The sequence below is a fragment of the Rutilus rutilus genome, assembly GCF_951802725.1.
Source record: "Rutilus rutilus genome assembly, chromosome: 21".
NCBI lineage: Eukaryota > Metazoa > Chordata > Actinopteri > Cypriniformes > Leuciscidae > Rutilus > Rutilus rutilus.
In genome coordinates, this window is record NC_140226.1 from 31205834 (window position 1) to 31226125 (window position 20292).

General features: G+C 38.4%; 1 protein-coding gene across 1 annotated transcript in view; it reads left to right on the plus strand.

Moving 5' to 3' along the window:
• The window catches only part of alk (ALK receptor tyrosine kinase), a 394553-nt gene that overhangs the window by 153245 nt on the left and 221016 nt on the right, over positions 1–20292 (plus strand). The window contains exon 2 of the mRNA XM_084393327.1: positions 6891–7004. Coding sequence (XP_084249453.1) covers positions 6891–7004 — 114 coding nt within the window. The remainder of the gene's footprint in view (positions 1–6890; positions 7005–20292) is intronic.

Genomic DNA, 20292 nt, shown 5'->3' on the forward strand with positions numbered 1-20292 from the left:
GCGATATCCTGCAGAACAATATTCTCTTAAATACTTGTTTACTAATATCTGAAAATTATAGCATTTACCATGTAATACTCTTCTCTTCAAATATGTCACTGGTGTCAGCTTCTCCATAGAGATTTGTATATCCCCGTTATCAACGTAGTGCATAGCAACAGTAAAAATGTATCTTAACTACCTCTAGTTGTTATTTTGGGAAAATTAGGTGGGGGGCGTTTTCCCCCACTCTACCCTATGCAGTTAGCTAGTGTATTAGCAATGATCTGGGACCTTTTTTCAGAGACTTAAAACATAAAATGTGACAAGCTTAGCTTTAGGTTGTCTCTTCCAAACGGTTTTGTAACCTTTTACATAAAGCCACTGTATGTGTTCATGTTATTACCATTGAGATTAGCTTGGTAATTAAGCTCGTTTAATTGGATTTCCTGTAGCTTAGCCTGTTCATATGGGAACACTTGAAGCAATGCATTGATCATAGGAAGTGAATTGATAAGGACCGGCTCTCAATTCTCCGACTCCAGTGATCCATAACCCCATTGATAGGTCTGACTGGAATGAAGGAGTGCATGTCTGTAATCAGGTGCGCACGTAGAGGTTAGGTGACTCTGAATCCACGTGTGCAGAATGCTGAGGAAGTCCAGTCAAGCTCCTGAAAGAAATCAATGCTCCTCTGTGGCAGCATCAGAGTTTAATTCAGCCTCTGACATTTTTCTTTTTCTTCTTTCTTTCTTTCCCTCCCTTACTTTAGTCTTAGGCTTTGACGGGAATTTAATGACCCGCCAGGAGTGGACGGGTAATCAATTTATAAGAGCCTTAATGTATGTATCCACATCCAATGCTAATTAATACAAACGGAGACAGCTGCTGTAATATCTATGCTGCTGCTATAGGAATGATGGGCGGGGGAAAAAAGTGGGTCACGGGGGTTTGCATGAACTCATTCCGAATTCAAAGGCTCTACTCTAATTTCCCTCCATTTTCCCCTATTTTTCACCTCTCTCCTTCACCACGACAGTCATGTCTGAAGGACAAGAAGGTGTGATTAACATAGCGGTTCAGAATCTGAGATTATGTGTGAAATACTACAGCTTCACTCAAGTACTCATTCAAAACAGTAAGATTAAAGGACGGGCTCTCTTTTTTAGGGGGGGGGGGGGGGTATGTATATGTATATGTGTATATGTGTACACTATATGAAAATGATTATATATATATATATATATATATATATACACACTATATGAAAATGATTATATATATGATATATATATATATATATATATATATATATTATATGTTATATATTATATGTATAATATATGAAAATGATAACGTCTGAAGATATCAACATTTCCTATTTTGTTTTTAAGAGGTTAAGCCTTTATTTGACAACTTTACCATAGATGTAAAAGAGGTTCTTAATGTGAAATAATAATAATAATGTTAATGTTAATAATAAACTTACTAGGGAAGTCAAGAAAATCCAATAAACTTTTGATATTTGTACTGAATTTTAATTTGTTTCATGCCTGATGGGAAATTATCTGCAGTTCCTTTTTAGAGCAATAAGAACACAACTATTGCTCAGATTGCTCAGATACAAGAATCAATCAAAGTGGTATTACTCAATGTCCGGCCTGAAACAGCCGATTCATTAAATAGGCTCAGTGTCTTGGACGTCCTACAAGTGATGCATGAGCCATGATGCATGAGCAGGTCAACAATTCATATATAAATAGTTTTCTTTAATTGTTCCAACATTTTATTGATTGGTTGGTTATATAGCCTTAGTTATATAACAAGTTAAATTAACTACTTTTATTATACCGTTAAGATGCTTTTAGTAGAGAGTTTGAAGTTTAAAGCATCATCCACTTTTGTTGTACGTAACAGAGCAGCTTGGAAATGTTTACTTACATCTCATTCTTTGTTACATGAAAACAATAGGGGGTCAGAAGAATGACATGACTAATAATGGACTTTAATTTTTGGGCAAACTATTGCTTAAGTTTATAGATTGAAGTTGCCTAGTACTTTTTTAAAGACCCCTTAACCACCCTGTCATATCTCCTTGTGCTGTGTGGACTGATATTTAGGAGGATCTTGTGCAACTCCCCCGATGGCCCTCTACAGGTAATTGAATTTATTTCAGGATCACCGCGCTGCAAACCAAAAACAAAACCCACGAGAACAGCACTACATCATGTCCTATCAAACATGTCTTTACTTCACCCGGCTGTGCTTCTTATCAAGCGTGTGTTGTTTGTTTATTCAGAAAGAAAAAGTGTTGTGGCCAAGCAGGCCTGAGATTGGAGCACTGGTGGATGACGAGGGGTGAGCGGGTGCAGAGTTAAACCTAAGCCTCATTGATCAAATGATGGAGAGCTCATGAGTTCTCAAAGATGGAGGGGTAACCAGCCATGGACACTTACATAATGAATGGAAAGCATCTTTTTGACCACAGGCAGGACTGGTGCACTTTAAAGAAGGTGTTTGAAGAATACAGCACAAATAAGAAATGCTCAACGTGGTGGCTTTATAAAAGCTTTGAGAATAAACCCAGTAGCACTTTATTGGACAGTCCTGTGCCCCATGTACATGTACTTGTACTTATTATATGTACTTGTACTTATTCTAGTAATTACAATAACTGGGTAAAAGGTGCAAACCCTGAACCTACCCCTAAACCTAACCTTAACCAATGTAGTTACCTTATATTACCCAGTACACATTAGTGTTACATACTGTTAAATAAATGACAACCGTTATTTATTAATGTCAATAACTTACTGTAAATTTGTTTACGGATTGATCTGCAAACTAAAGAGTCCACAATGCCATATTGAGTATAATGACAAATTTACTAAGTGAAGATCCAGTTGACTCGTTGCTGTGAACAGACTGAGAGGGCCTTGAGTGTTTGGGAAACCTGTTTGGAAACAATCACTAACATTCAGGGCTCTGGGCTGTAGCCTATGTTTCCCAATGACAGTCAGTGGAATACGCTGACGGTCTCATGCACTGAACTCTTCTGCATTTTAATAACTACTCATGAAAGTTGTTTTCTGTTTACTATTGATTCTCTCTTAATGGTCATTAGGAATGATTAAAGAGTATATGTGCGACTGGTCTTCTGAGGCCCTATAAAGTACTGGCTGAAGCACACTGTTCGTTACATTCCACAAAGCCTACAATGACCTGTGACAGATCTTAACCAGCCAGCAGTTTTATAGTCCAAAACAGACTCCCTGTACTCCCTCTCTAATTTATCTTCTTATTAATTAGCCTGGTTCGGAAGGTAGAGAGAATAATCAGGGTCATAGCACAATCGAAGAAATCTGTCTATTTTACTTTTTGGACTGCGATGCCTGGTCCAGATGGAGATATATAGAAATACAAACGTTCATAAAGTTTAGAAAGTGTCCCCTGAAATCAAAATGTAAGTTTTTTAGCTCTTAGGATGAATATGTTAGCTTTAATGTTATGAATAAGCTGGTGTGTTCCAAAACATCTTCTGTCCAATAAAATGCTCTCTAGAATCTGAAGCGTCCCAACCCCTATGCTATAAACACCATCTGGCAAAAGCGACCGTGGCTGTACCTGACTGTATGCTCGGTGGTAAACGCATGCTCTGTGTCAGCTGCTCATCAGGTCCATCCATTAACTGTCGGAGTTACTAGAGTAACATATACTCCGGGATATTGTTTATTTTGAGTCGGAGTGACTGTCAAGCAACACTCAGACTGAGTGCAAAAACAGTCAGTTATCAGTTTCTTTACAAATTGACATCGCCAACTACTGGCCTGGCTTGTATAATACAGCATTTTTATTTGTTTTCATGGATCCGTGTGAACGGGGATCGGTTTGTCAATGTTGTCGTCTGTACACGAAAAATGTAGGGGTGACCCCGAATAGTCGAAGATTCGATGCTTCGATAGGAGGAGCCTGATTCGACTACCGATCTCATGGTCGAATCTTCGCAGAGGTGTTATGAAACGAGGATCATGCCGCTTTGGCTATATGAGGGCGCTCAATTTCACGTAGAACTAGCTTTTATGTCAATACGTTAATATTCAGCCTATTATGATAATGCTGTATATAAAAATGTGCAAAGAAAGAAGCTTTTAATAAATATTTTTTTAACGTGCGTGAATAAATCCAAACACCCCGTGACAGATTTAAGTTTCACTTTCGATCCGTGACCGACAGAGGAGCGTCTTCGCGGCAAGGATTTAAATCTTTAACAATGTCTGGGTCTGGGATAAGAAAATCTAAAGTGTGGATGTACATCATCAGAAAGGATATTCTCCGAGGCTGGATTTAGCATCAGGAAAACCATTATAGCACTTCTGCCGGCCAACGTTAACACGTTTCACGCATAGACTGGGTTTCACGTTAGAATGTATTTTATCCGCGCGCACAATTTGAAAAGACTCCAACGGACACAGACATAGTGAAAGACTGGATTTGTTCTCGCGATCAGGTAGGGTACAAGTGATTTCAAAACTTTTCAGCCGGTTATAATTTGATTTTTGGATGCTGTGAACATTTTTAGCTAAAAAGACTGCCACTCCAGTTTAGCATTTATTGTTGTTTCTGCAGTTAAAAAGACAAAGTTGAAAATTCTGGCAACTATCGTTATTTTAATAATTTCTTTATTTTTATTTTATTTATTAATCTGTCAGGGTTATCTAATCTAACTATTTGTGGCTTGTGTTTTGAATGTTCCCCAGCACTTTAGACATTTTGCACACATTTGCTCCTCATCTTGTGACTTGATTCTAATTTATTTCGTTTTGTATTTTTTATTTATTAGAAAGGTATCAGGCCTATTCTGTTCTAATTTAATTTTAGTAAATTAATTGTTTATTTTTTCGGTGCATCGATGTTGTGCTGTATGCTGGTAATTTAGCCGATTTAATTTGATTTGCATGTGAAATGTTTGCAGTGTGGCCTTTCTGGAGTTATGTTATTTCTTAGTTTTATTGATCCAAAATGTTTTTATACATTTTCTTCTATATCTTTGTGTGATTTTCTGTACATCGCGGCTTTGAAACGTTAAAGCCCCGCCCCCATACACATGATTCGACTATTAGTCGACTATAGGCAAGACATGACGATTCTGATTCGACTATGAAAATCCATAGTCGGGGACAGCCCTAGAAAAATGCAAAGGAAATTTTTGTTGTGCAAATGTACCCTAAATGTATGTGCTTATATAAATAATGCATATGGTAAAGAAACCTTCAGTGGTTCTTGATCCCTAAATTAGCTTAGACAAGCAGTGCTCTATAAACAAATGATCTGTGTCAGCAAAATCTTTGCAGGTGTGTGTAATGAAGGATGATTAGAATAAGCAAACAACTAAAGTAAAACTAATTAAGGTAGATCATTTTGTAAAAGGCAGACAATTTTTTTGTAAGCGAACATTATGTACATTAACTACTGCAGTGCAACATTAGAAGCATAATTTAAGGCCACATTTACACATAGCCGGGTATTTAGAGAAACGAATATTTCTCCCCCTCCGTTTTCAAAAATAACATCGTGCACACAACATCGTTTTCAAAAAAGTTGTCGTTTACATCAACCCGCATAAATACGCCATCGAGCAACATCATAATTATGCCAAACCTATGGGCGGCAATGTAGGGAGAAGGATAAAGCCATGCAAGCCAATCAGAATCCTCAAAATCGACAACAACGAATAGCACGAGCGACTTCCAGTTCCTTTCAAAACAACAGACATGGCGCGAGGTTCGTTTGTGTGGACAGACAGCGAAGCAAATGCAAACAGGCCAAAACCGTTTGCACAAAAGTAAAAATGAGTACCACCTTAACAGCATCCATGATCAAATAGCAGCCAAACAAACTCTAAACATAGGGCGCTCACATGACGTAAGCATTTTCTGGCGCATATTGTGACGTTTGAGAACCTAAAACCCCGTTTCTCCCAGTTGACACGGCAACACATAACCGGCGTTTTCAGAAATCTCCACTTTGGGCGGAGTTTTTAGAAATAATCGTTTTCTTGGATAAAAACGGCGTTTTCGTGTAAATGACAGGCCAAAACGCGGGGAAATATCTGCGTTTTCCCATCGTGTAAACGGGGCCTAAATCATGGCAAGCATGGCCCTCAAGGTCCAGTTTCATGCAGAGGTTTGCTCCAACCCTAATCAAACAGACCTGAACAAGCTAATCAAGGTCTTCATCATTACCTGAAAGCAATGCCACTTGAAGGCAAGCCTGCAACCTTAGGCTAAAAAAGTATAATGCCTACTAACACTGTGGTACACAGGGAAGGAGACAAGAGGCCATTTTTTTAATGGATGTCAACGGTGGAGAGGCTTCACTACGCTGAATAAACCGCTTTTGTGAGGAAATAACTTCTCATTAAATGAATCAACAGCCTTTGGGCTAATCTTGAAACTATCTGCTGATAAACTTTTGCTTTGGATTGATCTATTCTGTTTCATAAGAGAAGTCACGGACAATTGCGCGACAGGTATGATTCAGTTTACGACACTTCTCATTCATTTCTATGGTATCCTCAAACAGTGATTGACTGTCGCACAACTATGAACGAAATTCAATGACGTCAAGGCTGTAATGTGATTGGTTATCAAGGCACACGTGATCCAAGTTAGCCTTTATGCTTTCTCCAATGGTAGAGCCACATACCCTTGTATGTCCCAATAATAAGACCATCTCTGCTTGTTAGGTACTGGCAGGCGAGTTTAATCAAAGTTGGAGCTAAACCTGGTCTAAGATATTCCAAAGTTGAGAAAAAAGCCTGTATCACATAGAGCTTAAGTTGTTCAGTCATATTCTGACACTGCAGTATATTTGCAAAGGCCCTTGACGGAAAATTCTACTTTTGTTTGCAGAACGGGCCTTATCCACAAACTCAGGAAATCCGACCGCCGCCCCCAAATACTGGAACTTTTCTTGGATAGCGGAGGAAGAGCTAACTTTCCCTGAGGATCCTGTATCAACTTCAGGTAAGTCGTCTGGCATCAGTATCATACAGCTTCCTGAACTCTGCGGTCAGAAACAAAGGCAGCCCCTTCTAGGATGTGATGCATGCAGGCAGTTGGCTGTCAGTGTGCATAAAAGTCTGTTTCTCATTCCCAACACGCTCTCATAGCTTTTGACTGCTGGTCTTGAACTTGCAGTAAACGTCACGCTGTAAGGATTACAAATGATGTAACAAGCCACAACTAAAAGGATGTTTTAAAGATATAGCTCAGAAAATCTGTCAGGCTCAAGTATTCAGAATCTACCGTTAAGAGACATTCAATGCTTTTATATCTTGGTTAAGTGCATCACTGTTGAGACTGTTCCAAAGTGCCATTTACAATAAACGATTTCCTTGAGCTGCAGTATATGATCATATTTAAAGTTGTGTAGATTACAGTCATGAAGGAAAGAAGTATAGTGGTTGAATAATATATATATAATTGAATATTATTAAGAACATTATAGGTGTGTAAAATAAACAAAGAACAAAGTTTAAATCCAAACCCCATTCTACAGAATAAAATGTAGTGTCAGGTAAATTACAAGATTAACAACTGACCATATATACTTTAAGCCTAGAATACACAACACTAAAAACTATATGAGTGCACAGGGGTTCAGGGATTCTAACTATAATTGTTACTATAACCATCTTTTTTTAGCGCTCTGTAGCGTTGATCAATAGTACTGGAGGTTCTGTCCAAATAAACTTCCCTTGTCCACTTGACGAAGTTGAACATGTATGTCTAAAGTGGAGTTAAATGCAGCCTAACAAGACAGCAGTTGAAACAGGAATTAAATGCACAGGAAATTAAAACAGGCACAGTAAGACAAACAAATATCAAAATAAAAGTCCATTAATATTGAACACAGAGGAATCATGACAACTGTCACTTTCCACTAAGAAGATACCCAGTCCGAGTCCCGGCTCAGTTGGCCTTTCCGTGTGGGGTGCATGTTCGGCCCATGTTGGTGTGTTTTTTTCTTCTGGGTACTCTGGTTCATGTTAGCTAATGCTAATGTCCCTATTGTAAAGTGTTACCAAATAATTATATTAAAGTATATTTTACTATGTAGTGACCTTTATTTCACAGCCTAAAACCCAGGATTGCCACAAACTAAACTGAAACCTAGATGACTTTATGATATAGGGCTCAAGGTTAGGATAATTTTTAGATTCTTAATACATGTACACTCACCTAAAGGATTATTAGGAACACCATACTTATACTGTGTTTGACCCCCTTTCGCCTTCAGAACTGCCTTAATTCTACGTGGCATTGATTCAACAAGGTGCTGAAAGCATTCTTTAGAAATGTTGGCCCATATTGATAGGATAGCATCTTGCAGTTGATGGAGATTTGTGGGATGCACATCCAGGGCACGAAGCTCCCGTTCCACCACATCCCAAAGATGCTTTATTGGGTTGAGATCTGGTGACTGTGGGGGCCATTTTAGTACAGTGAACTCATTGTCATGTTCAAGAAACCAATTTGAAATGATTCAAGCTTTGTGACATGGTGCATTATCCTGCTGGAAGTAGCCATCAGAGGATGGGTACATGGTGGTCATAAAGGGATGGACATGGTCAGAAACAATGCTCAGGTAGGCCGTGGCATTTAAACGATGCCCAATTGGCACTAAGGGGCCTAAAGTGTGCCAAGAAAACATCCTCCACACCATTACACCACCACCACCAGCCTGCACAGTGGTAACAAGGCATGATGGATCCATGTTCTCATTCTGTTTACGCCAAATTCTGACTCTACCATCTGAATGTCTCAACAGAAATCGAGACTCATCAGACCAGGCAACATTTTCCCAGTCTTCAACTGTCCAATTTTGGTGAGCTTGTGCAAATTGTAGCCTCTTTTTCCTATTTGTAGTGGAGATGAGTGGTACCCGATGGGGTCTTCTGCTGTTGTAGCCCATCCGCCTCAAGGTTGTGCGTGTTGTGGCTTCACAAATGCTTTGCTGCATACCTCGGTTGTAACGAGTGGTTATTTCAGTCAAAGTTGCTCTTCAATCAGCTTGAATCAGTCGGCCCATTCTCCTCTGACCTCTAGCATCAACAAGGCATTTTCGCCCGCAGGACTGCCGCATACTGGATGTTTTTCCCTTTTCACACCATTCTTTGTAAACCCTAGAAATGGTTGTGCGTGAAAATCCCAGTAATTGAGCAGACTGTGAAATACTCAGACTGGCCCGTCTGGCACCAACAACCATGCCACGCTCAAAATTGCTTAAATCACCTTTCTTTCCCATTCTGACATTCAGTTTGGAGTTCAGGAGATTGTCTTGACCAGGACCACACCCCTAAATGCATTGAAGCAACTGCCATGTGACTGGTTGATTAGATAATTGCATTAATGAAAATTGAACAGGTGTTCCTAATAATCCTTTAGGTGAGTGTATGTCTGTGAGAGACTGGCTATTCATCCAGGATGTTTCCCCCTTTTCATCCTGAAACGCTTCACCATTCCTACAACAGTGGACAAGCTGTTTGAATGATTGTTGAACTTTAATTTTGGGCTGATGCCATCCAGCCCTTCTATTTTTTTTTTTTTTTTTTTTTTAACCTCAACTCCTATTAATCAATGTGACTTCTTTCCTGTGTAGTAGATAATGCCGACTTTTTATGATCAAGCCCTGCCATATATTTGTTCTCATTAAATGTACTCTTTCTCTCTGAAATATGTTAGCTTATAGAAGCAACATTTCCTAAATATAACATACTAAGTAGAACATTGTTAAAAACCTGTTAACACATATCACCTTCAAATACAACTCTTTGGGGCCTTGTTCAGATCAGCGAGAGGCGGTGAAGAGGCCTTGACCGTTATCCCATATGGCTCAAAAAACAACGAAAGTCTCTCAACAACCACAGTTTATGTCAGAGGTCAGAATGTCTGCCATAATTTAGCTGTGCTGTTGCCAAGAGCTGTCACAAACATCTATTTATGCAACACTTCTTCTCTTCCGCCATAGCCCTCAAATCTCATTCCCTCTCGTGTCCAATTCAGGGTGATTGACATGTGGAGATTGAGGCTGGAGTGGCTGTAGCTTGAGCCCTTACGCCTGGGTAATTAGTGTCCCTCCACTGGCCGTGCTTTCCTTGATTGATGTTTGGCGCCGGGAAGCTGACAACGTCCGCCATCCATCTACATGATTTAGACGGTGGGGTGGTCTAGATTTTTAGGGTCTGAGTAAAACAGCAGTTCTTCTTTGTCATCACATTCACGCATTCAAAATGCATGTTTTAGTAACATCACACCGTCCAATATGTACAAAAAGAAAGCCTCCCGAGGGTACACACGTCTTGAATGTTGGTTTATGGAGCCTGACATTGCCAGCTTTGATCTAATCTGTGAAGCAAAGCAGCCGCTCGGTCTTGGTCACAAATGAACAGTGGTGCTCTGATGTCACAACGATGTCACCGCTTCCAGTCTCCCCGCTGCTAAAAAAAAAATCACCTCAATGTTCACGCTGAAATCATTTTGATTTGACCCAGATAGCTGAACACAACATGCCTCTAACTGTAATGGGGTGTGCAAAGCTCCAATCTCCTCCTGGCTGCAGACATTTGCAAATTAATTCAAATAGGGCCGGTGGGAGACTCAGACACATCGTCTCAGCTGAGCTCTATATTTTCAAGCAGGCAGACTTTGATGAAGGTGAATGACCCGCACCACTACTGGCGAACTGATAGATTGCAGTGTTTCCACAGCATCTGTTGCATGCTGGTGTTTATTGCACCCATTAAAAGTGAGTCAGAGGGGGGCTTGGCTGAACACTGCCATCACCCAGAACTCCCAGCAATCCAAAATTGAGATTGATCCCCCACTCCACTGCCATGACACCAGGACTAATACTCTCTCTTGTTTTGCCGTGGTTCTCTGCCAAAACAAGCCCCTGGCACAGCTGTCATGCATGTGTGCCAGGAGACTGCCGGCTTTTGTCTGGCGGGGAGAAGGCTGTGAATAAGATAAAACAAAAGGGCATTTTATAACACCTGAGGTCAGTAGTTACATTCTGGAATAACCAGGTGTTTCATGGGTTGGCTGGCATGTTTGTTGTTTTGCATTTGGTTGAGACTGACATTTATGCATTTGGCAGACGCTTTTATCCAAAGTGACTTAGATTGCATTTCAAAGTACACATTTTACATTCTTATCAGTGCTTGCTTTCCCTGGGAATTGAACCCTTGACCTTGGCGTTGCAAGCGCCAACGCTCTACTTGAGTTTGTTTAGCAAAAAAATATTCGTACAAAGCTGAATGGTCAGGTCTTTTAGGCAAGATAAACAAGGCTTAGTTTGTACCAGAATTGGATAAAGAACCCATTTTAGAGGATGCCCCACCTCATTCACCTCCAGTGTTTTCTATAGCTGCGTATAAGACTTTTGTCCAATTTTGGACCGTCCCTTACCATAAATCAATTTCAGTGTAACAATATCTCTGGGTTGTCTTGATAGCACAGCCCTCTTTAGGTTATGCCACAGCATCTCAACTGGGTATAGGTCAGGACTCAGGACAACACACATTATTTTTCTGTCAACCGTTCTTTTGTTGATTGGATCATTGTCTTAAGCATCCCAACCTTTCTAAAGCTCGAAGTCATGAACTGCTGTCCTTACATTCTCCTGTAAAATGTCTTGATAGACAATGAATTGAATTCATTGTTGCTTCAATAATTTCAGTGTTCAGGCCCTGAGGCAGTAAAGCAGTGCTAAACAGTGATGCTCCTTCAACCATGCTTTACATCTGGGAAGAGGTTTTGGTGTTAGTGTTCAGTGTTTCTTTTCCTCTAAACAAAGCATTGTGGATTTTTGCCAAAACATGTCAAGTGTCCCCATATGTGGAATATCCAGGTGGTCTTGAACAAATATTAGACTTTATTTAATGATTGATTGATTTATTGGCAGCAGTGGTTTCCATGTTTTATGAACACAAATCTTGTTCAAAGTTTTTCTGATAGTACACATACAGCAAACCAACACAATTTCACAGTGTGTATAGTTTTCTGGAGGTCTTCAGCTGTTATCCTTGGGATCTTTCTTGTAGATGATCACCCCATATTTATGAGTTCTGTATTTTCCAAAGCAACTTATATAATGCAATTAATGTCGAACACGTAAAACATTTGTGCCGAATGAGAGATGTACGTGAGGCCAAGTTTGGGCTTGTGTAGCACGTTTCCCACAAGCCGGTTTCAGTTTCGCTAAATTAATTTGCTTAGTTAAACACTTGGTGTTTATAATATGTTATTTATGTGTATTTTAAATTCCCGTTCTGTTCTGAACACCGTCAAATTTAAAGTAATTGCTGTGGAGTGAGGGGAACTAAAATAAATGTCAATAGTGTTTATATTTGAGTTTATTTACCAATATTTGACATTATATCTGAATGTAATAACAACATTTGAATTATACACAGATGCGACTTATGTTTTTTTTTTTTTTTTTTTTTTTTTTACAATGCAATTTTGACACAGTGTGCCTTATTTTTTTTTTTCTAGAAAGCACCTTAACCGGAGCAGAAATTGGTGTATTTGTCCAGGTGTTCTGGGTGGCTGAAAGGACATTGCTAGGTGATTGCTGAGGTGTTTGCTAGAGTGATAGTTACTATGATATCCTGGTCCCTTGATTTGGCTTGTGTCCATCTTTCAGTTTCAGTCTTTGAGATCTTGATCACTCATTTTATAGTTAGTCTGATCACTTAGAAAAGAAATAGCACACCTCTCCTCATAAAGCTGGCTTATAAGGTAGCATTCTTGTCCTTAACACAAATGGTGCAGGGCAAGTGCACTTACAGTATGCATTTACTTCCTGCAATGCCAAAGTCATGCATTCATTGTTTATTTGTATGACCCAGTATGTCACATTAATAATGTTTACACAATTATACAAAGTAATAGCTGGCACATTTGACATCTATCGAAACAAAACGTTTTTATGGTAGTCATATATTCTTATAAAACCAGCAAGTCCAAGTTTAAACAAATTCTGCCATATAATATAGATGATGTCTTGTATAATGCTGTTTTAAGTAACTCTCTTAACGTTTACAGGCTCATATCCTGTATCTGGATCCAGTGCAGCTGGCACTCATCTGTACATTTTGTTAATAGATCCTCTGGGCCCACTGTCATAATATGCTGGATAGTAAAAATTGATGGTGCAAGACGCGAGTTCTAGGATCCTGTCCACGCCTTTCAGATAGCCTCTCAAATCCCATCATGCCGTCTCCTGCCGCCCATTGAAGTAGCAGACTATACATGCTACATTTACAAATAGAATTCATCTAAAATGAAATGAGCGTTAGATTGATTTCCGTCAGAGGTCTATACAAAGAGAAAAAAACAAGAATGGCGGAATTGAAGATTAATATTTTTTTGGCGATGCGGCTGTCTGTGCGCTATGTTTTGTTCTATTTAGTCTGTCCGTATTATTCTGCGTCTCCTCCATCTGTCAGCACTGACTCGTGACTCATGCATCCACCTGCCCGTTCTCCTCAGGGCATCTGACAGGGCGATAGGAGACATGAGGTGAGCACAGGCCATAAAGCGGTCAAATGGACGCATAAATATGCAGCCATGGTGTAAATTTTATGCTGAAATAATGCTGAAAATAAACCTATTCATCATTCTGCCTAATGGACTTAACTCTGGACGGATGAATATATCAGATCAATGCAGAATAGAATGGAATGCAAAAATGTGTGTCGTTTAGTAGCTACTATAAATTAAGTATTAAAAGAACTGGTTTGGAGTCAAAGAAATTATTTGATATTACCTTATAAACTTGATTACACTGTGGTAATAACAATTAACAAATAACAATTAAAATTTCAGTCTGTCCATGATATGGCTTCAGAAGATTTGTAATATAGCGCAGAATTCTAATGGACATCTTTTATGCTGCAGAAAGCATAAGGATGTCAAATATTTCTTTAAGGCAGTGTTTCCCAATTGGTGCTTATGAGGCAAATGCAGGGGGGTTGTGATTTAATGAAAAGCTAATAATTAATTAAATCATAAAATGTAAAATTAAAATAAATAAATAAATGTGGCTGGAATCTAAATAAAATTTGAATTGTGATTTGGACACATTTTCATTATTTTGAAAGGTTAATATAAAAAAATATATATAAAAAAAAACACAGTTCAAAGCGTAATCGCAGTTCATAATTGGAATGAATGCCAAAATAATCACCAAATCGTGCAGCACTATATATATATATATAATATTATCTAAAATCTAAATCTCAGAATCTAAAATCTAAAATCTCAAAATAATAATAATATGAAACCCTTACAAAAAGATAAAACACTTGGTCACATTTTACAATAAAGTCCCATTAGTTAATGTGTTATAATATTTTATTTGCTACCAATATTTTATTTGTTTTCCTGCATGTAGTTTGAACAATACCCAATATAAAAGAAGGGTAAACATGCAAATGTGTTGTTAAATTATGAAAATACTTATCTCAGGGGGCACTTTAAAGTGATCGTCCACTTTAGACATCATACTAACTATAAGTAACTTTGCAACTAAATATCAACTAACTTTCATATTAGAGTACTAGTAGACTGGTTAGGGTTCTGGTTAGTAGAATAAGTCAAGTCAAGTCACCTTTATTTATATAGAGCTTTTTACAATACAGATTGTATCAAAGCAGCTTCACAGTGATAACATGAAAATAATACAACAAAGTTTGTTTCTAGAAGAAAATTGCGTCATCGTCCAGGCAGATCAATAATTTTGTTGAATATATAATGTCCCGAACTAAGCAAGCCTAAAGCCAAGGCAACAGTGGCAAGGAACCAAAACTCCATCAGGTGACAGAAAAAACCTTGGGAGAAACCAGGCTCAGTCGCTCAGTTCTCCTCTGGCCAACGAGCGAACAGTGTATGATTATGATTCAGGCAGCATTACAGGTCAGAAGTCAGATTGGATCAGAACATTCAGAATATTATCCAGTTCCATCTGGTTGGAAGTCGGAGTCATCATGTCGGTATGGAGACGAGTTTGTTGAGGATCAGTGCCGATGGCTGTCGTGTCGATGAGGCCTTCACAGGGCTGATGAGGCTGGCACTTCAGGGATGGGTCCAGGCGCAGGTCCACCATCAGATCTGGATACAGCCCGGATCCGACTGACTTCAGTAAACATCGGAATACACAGAAAGACTAACATTAGCGTAGACGCCATTCTTCTTATGATGTAACGAGTACATCAGGTGTTATGGGAAGTGTCCCCGGTTCCGGCTGACCTAATCTATGCAGCCTTATAATTATTTATGTATAATGTTCTATATGAATGCCAGGTAAAAGAGATGCGTTTTTAGTCTAGATTTGAACTGACAGAGTGTGTCTGCTAATATTAGGAAGACTGTTCTAAAGTTTAGGTGCTAAATAGGAAAAGGATCTACCGCCTGCAGTTGATTTTGATATTCTAGGTATTATCAACTGGCCAGAATTTTGAGATCACAATAGACGTGAAGGACTATAATGCGTTAAGAGCTCGCTCAAGTGATGGGGAGCTAAACCATTTAGTGCTTTGTAAGTAATCGGCAATATTTTAAAATGTATACAATGTTTAATAGGGAGCCAATGCAGTGTTGAGAGAACGGGGCTAATATGGGCTAATACACGTGTTAGCAGCGACTTAGCAGACATTAAGCAGTCTACTAATAATGAGAGTTAGGTGACATGCAATTGCAAAGTATAGTTAGTAGATTGTCTAAAGTGGACAATTGAAATAAAGTGCTAACATACAGTATATTTTATGTCAGAGGCATGAGTTTAGGACCCTGCTTTAAGGTAACATGCTCACTTGTTACAGTAAAGAATGGGATAGAAATAGATTACAATATTACAGAATAACATGTATAGTTCAGCGATCCAGTTTTTGTTGACTCTAAGGCTTAGCTGTGAATGGTCATTTGTATTCCAACGGCCACCTGGCAGTGTTTTAGCTAACCTCCATGTGGTACCTAGCTCTCAGTCGCAGTTCGTGTGATAAAGGAGGCCGAGGTCACAGTGACATTACAGCCTCATAAACTGAATGCACACTCTCTTTATAGGTCTTCCCACCACCAAAAGCCACCAATCAAGCGGTGCATCTAACTGCAACACCTAGAATGAATCAGCCACTTATTTTATCCCCTGCTGAAGCGATTTAGCTTGCCAGTTATAGTTGTATTGTGCATTTTTCCTTTCCAGTGTCATCAGCAAGCAAATTCCTTTCCGTGCGTTTTTCTCTATGCATGCAAATGTGTTCAATCATTTTTCAACGAGACAGCAATCACAACTGTGTTAGACAGAGGATAATGACATAAACCTCAAGCTAATCATTCGCTGTAACAACAATGAACTAATGATGACAAATTTTCTAAAGATTTAATCTGTAAATTTACCCAATTTTGGACTTTTTATTTAAGGCGTAAGTTAAAGTTCACATAATCTGTCCAAGACCTGCTCACTTGGACAGGAATAAACTGTCTTACCAACATGACAAGCCAGTTTGTTTTGTTTGTATGTGCTATTTAGAGGCGGGTTTAACTAAAACTGTATAATACCACAATAACAAAATAAGCGTGGAAAAGCAATCTCAATGAAAAGCTGTCCAGAACACACTCAAAAATACTTGAAATGTTTGCAAAAAGACTTTGAGTTCAGAATTTGACGGACCAAATATAAAAAAATAATAATGCATAATGTAGAGTCATCTGTCCTTCGGCTGACGTGGCTAAATAAATCATTCTGATATGCTGATTTGGTGTTCAAGAAACATTTTGTTTTGTATTATCAATGTTGGATATAGTTTTGCTGCTTAATATTTTTTGTGGAAACTGTGATAGTTTTTTTTCAGGATTCTTTGATAAAGTTTGAAAGAAAAGCCTTTATTTGAAATAGAAATGTCATGTAACATTATAAATGTCATTTGTTTAATTGAATGCACACTTGCTGAATAGAAGCTGTAATAAATTAATTAGTAAAAAAAAAAAAAAAAAAAATGACTGACTCCAAACTTTAGAACTGTGGTGTATATTGATTATATTTTTGTACTACATATGAAATCAGTTTTGACAGTTTTCACCAGTAATTATATAGCATATATTAGTCATTACAGGAACAAATTTATCCCATGAATTCCACGATTAACCCTTAAATGCATGAATGTTTGGCCAATCATCATTGCCTCATTAGTGACCCTGATCTATATCTACCATGGATGGATCTCCAACTGCTGCAACTGTATAAAACTCTCCTTTTTTAATAACAATTACAAAAGAATAAAATAATCGTTGAATAGTCTTCAAAGGGATCAATTTGAGCAGATGTTTTTTGTCATCATCAGAGCTCATTGCCCCAGTACATTCATTATCTGGCTCATGCTCTTGATTTTTCTTTTCAAAGTCTTCAAAATCAATATTTTGAGCGCTGACAGCCTCTTCACAAGATCCACCATCATGTGACACTGACACTAATATTTGATTGCGTACAGTACTTGCTGTAAATCGCTGAGCCTTTTCAAGTTTGCTGATGTATTCTTTAGTTTTATGTCTGCGGTAATTGAATGAAACGTCACTTCATTGTTGTGTATCAGCCACCATAAAGAATAAAGGTGAACTGCACTTGAGTCATCAAATATTCAATTATTGTTGCGCAGAAAATATATACTTACACTGTTACATACCACGGGTCGCCAGTGACCCTATAGACTTTTTACAAAAGAATAAAAATAAAATAATAAAAATTAGAAAACAGTCGTTCTTTAATAATTTTATTATATTTTTCTTGTCATATAGTTCATAATGAATAGATTGAGGAACACTAATGATGTCTAACTTTGAAAAACGAATGAGGATGAGGGTAGTGAATGACATCCCGGGTTGATTAAAAACCCGAGGTATGTGTTTAAGGGTTAAGCTAGCCAATCAGTTTGGAACTGGTGATTTCAGACATTGTCATTGTCAAGCCATCTGTGGCTGTGCAATATGGATCAAATGTTCGAGAATGTGTGCAGTTCATTGGTGTGCCATCTGAGACCACTGCAGGGAGTGATTTCTGGATCAGTGTGGAGGCAGAGACGCTGGTCAGCAGATGCAGAGGATGCTCTCTTGGCACACATATTCCCACTCAAGAAGCATGGTCATCCCACCATCCAAGTCCTTTATGATCTTGTGCCCCAATTGAGTGGGATATAAAAAGCTAGGGGAATAATTGACCATTCTGAATGAACGAATTTATGGGCTGTAAACGCTCATGGCTGAAAGCATTTAAAGGCGAACCCGCCTGACTATCTGTTGTGTGGAGACCAGAGAGAAAGAGAGAGAGAGAGAGAGAGAGAGAGCTCAGCTGTGGCAAAAGTTCTTGAGTAATTACAAACTATGCCATTTGCAGTTTTTATGGTGCATTTGTCTAAATGTCCTTCTCAGGAACTTGAGAGGCCATGAAAGAAATGAAAATATGCATGTGTGGCATAAAGTTGGGCAATTACATTAAAAAAGCTTTCTAAGCAATGCTAAGATTTTTACTTATTTATTTATTCTGTTGAAATTACGGAAATTGTATTCCAAACCCATACCGCTTAAAGGAACACGCCGACTTTTTGGGACTTTAGCTTATGCACCGTATCCCCCAGAGTTAGATATGTCCATATACATACCTTTTTCATCTCCGTGCGTACCGTAACTCTGTCTGACGCACACACCGCTAGCCTAGCTTAGCACAAAGACTGGAGGTAAACGGCTCCAGCTAGCATACTGTTCCCAATAAGTGACAAAATAACGTCACAATAATCCAGTTATATATGAACACTCCGAGGCATATTAAACAATACGTATCAAAATCTTCTGAAATAAGTGGTTTTAGATTCAGTCATTTAAAACTAAAGGACCCTTTTGTCCCCTGAAAAGGTATTTTAATCATTTACACAGTACATTGAATCATGTCAGAGCTAAAATGTTCTGCATAATAGTCTCTCTGTCTCTAATAAGCACCACTATATATAACAAATGGGTGACATTGTCAGGATAAGGGTTTTTAACAGAATGCTTTGAAACCAAGTAGAGATCTACTGAAATAAAACAGCCTTTTCAGAAGCTTCATAAAAGGTTTATACCGCAAAAAAAAATTGGCTTACCTATGTGATGACGGAGATATTTGCAAAAGCTTTCTGACAAGCGAGTAAATGATTTTTTTATTATCATCTGACAGTGTGTAAAACATAAGTTATGCATGTAGAGCAATTTCAGTTTGTGAAATGCTGTCATCTTGTGTTTTCCACTAGTTCCGATTAAGGTTTGTGATGTTTTTTGATGCGAATAGGTGGAAGGAAACAAAGCTCAAGGAAACTTTTACTTGAAACCAGAGATGTTCAGAGTTTAATTGCAGCCATTTTCAGGGTCATTGTGACTGATCGACTCTAAGTGTTTGCTTCAACGAGTGTCAAAGGGGATATGATCACACATTCAGGGAATTAAGACATTAGATAAGTGAGGGGTCTAAATGAGGATAAATGGCTAATAAAATCTGTGTCCTTGGCCATATGGTAAGTCATCAATTCTCCCTTAGATAGCCACTATGGTGGGTGCAGGAGGCGTGTGACACATCCAGAACTTGTCGCAGGCTTTGTTGAATCATTTCTCTCAGCCTCATTTGGAACAAGCAGGGTGGAGAAACACCATTTAAGAGTGTGGTTTCGGAGACCAAGGACACAAGAGATCTGCAGTATATTTAGGATACCTTATTCCAAACGTTTCCTGTATCCTTCAAAATGAAGGCAATCCCACACTGTAAAAAAATTGCCAGAGATTTAGGATTTAAGAGTATTATTTTACAATAAATGAATGTACTCTGAAATTAACAGTGAAATTAATGCATGCTGGGTCATTTTCTTACGAATTAAGTCAAGTCAAGTCATCTTCATTTATATAGCGCTTTTAACAATGTAGATTGTTTCAAAGCAGCTTTACAGAGATAAACGTATAATTTAAGGTAACAGAGATTGTTTTGACTTTATAGCGGTTCTTTAATAAAGTTTTTTTTTCCAGCTAAAGTTAGTTTTGATTGATTCGCTTCCGTCGCAACGATCATTTGTTATTAAATTAGGGGCCGCTAAGACGACACCATTCTCTCTACACAGACTTTAAACGCGAACCTGTGACAAACACTGATGGCGTTCACATGCGCATTAAGAATTGGTTCTATAGTTATGTGCGTTTGAATATATGTGTGCAGGTTTGTAATTCCCTACAAACC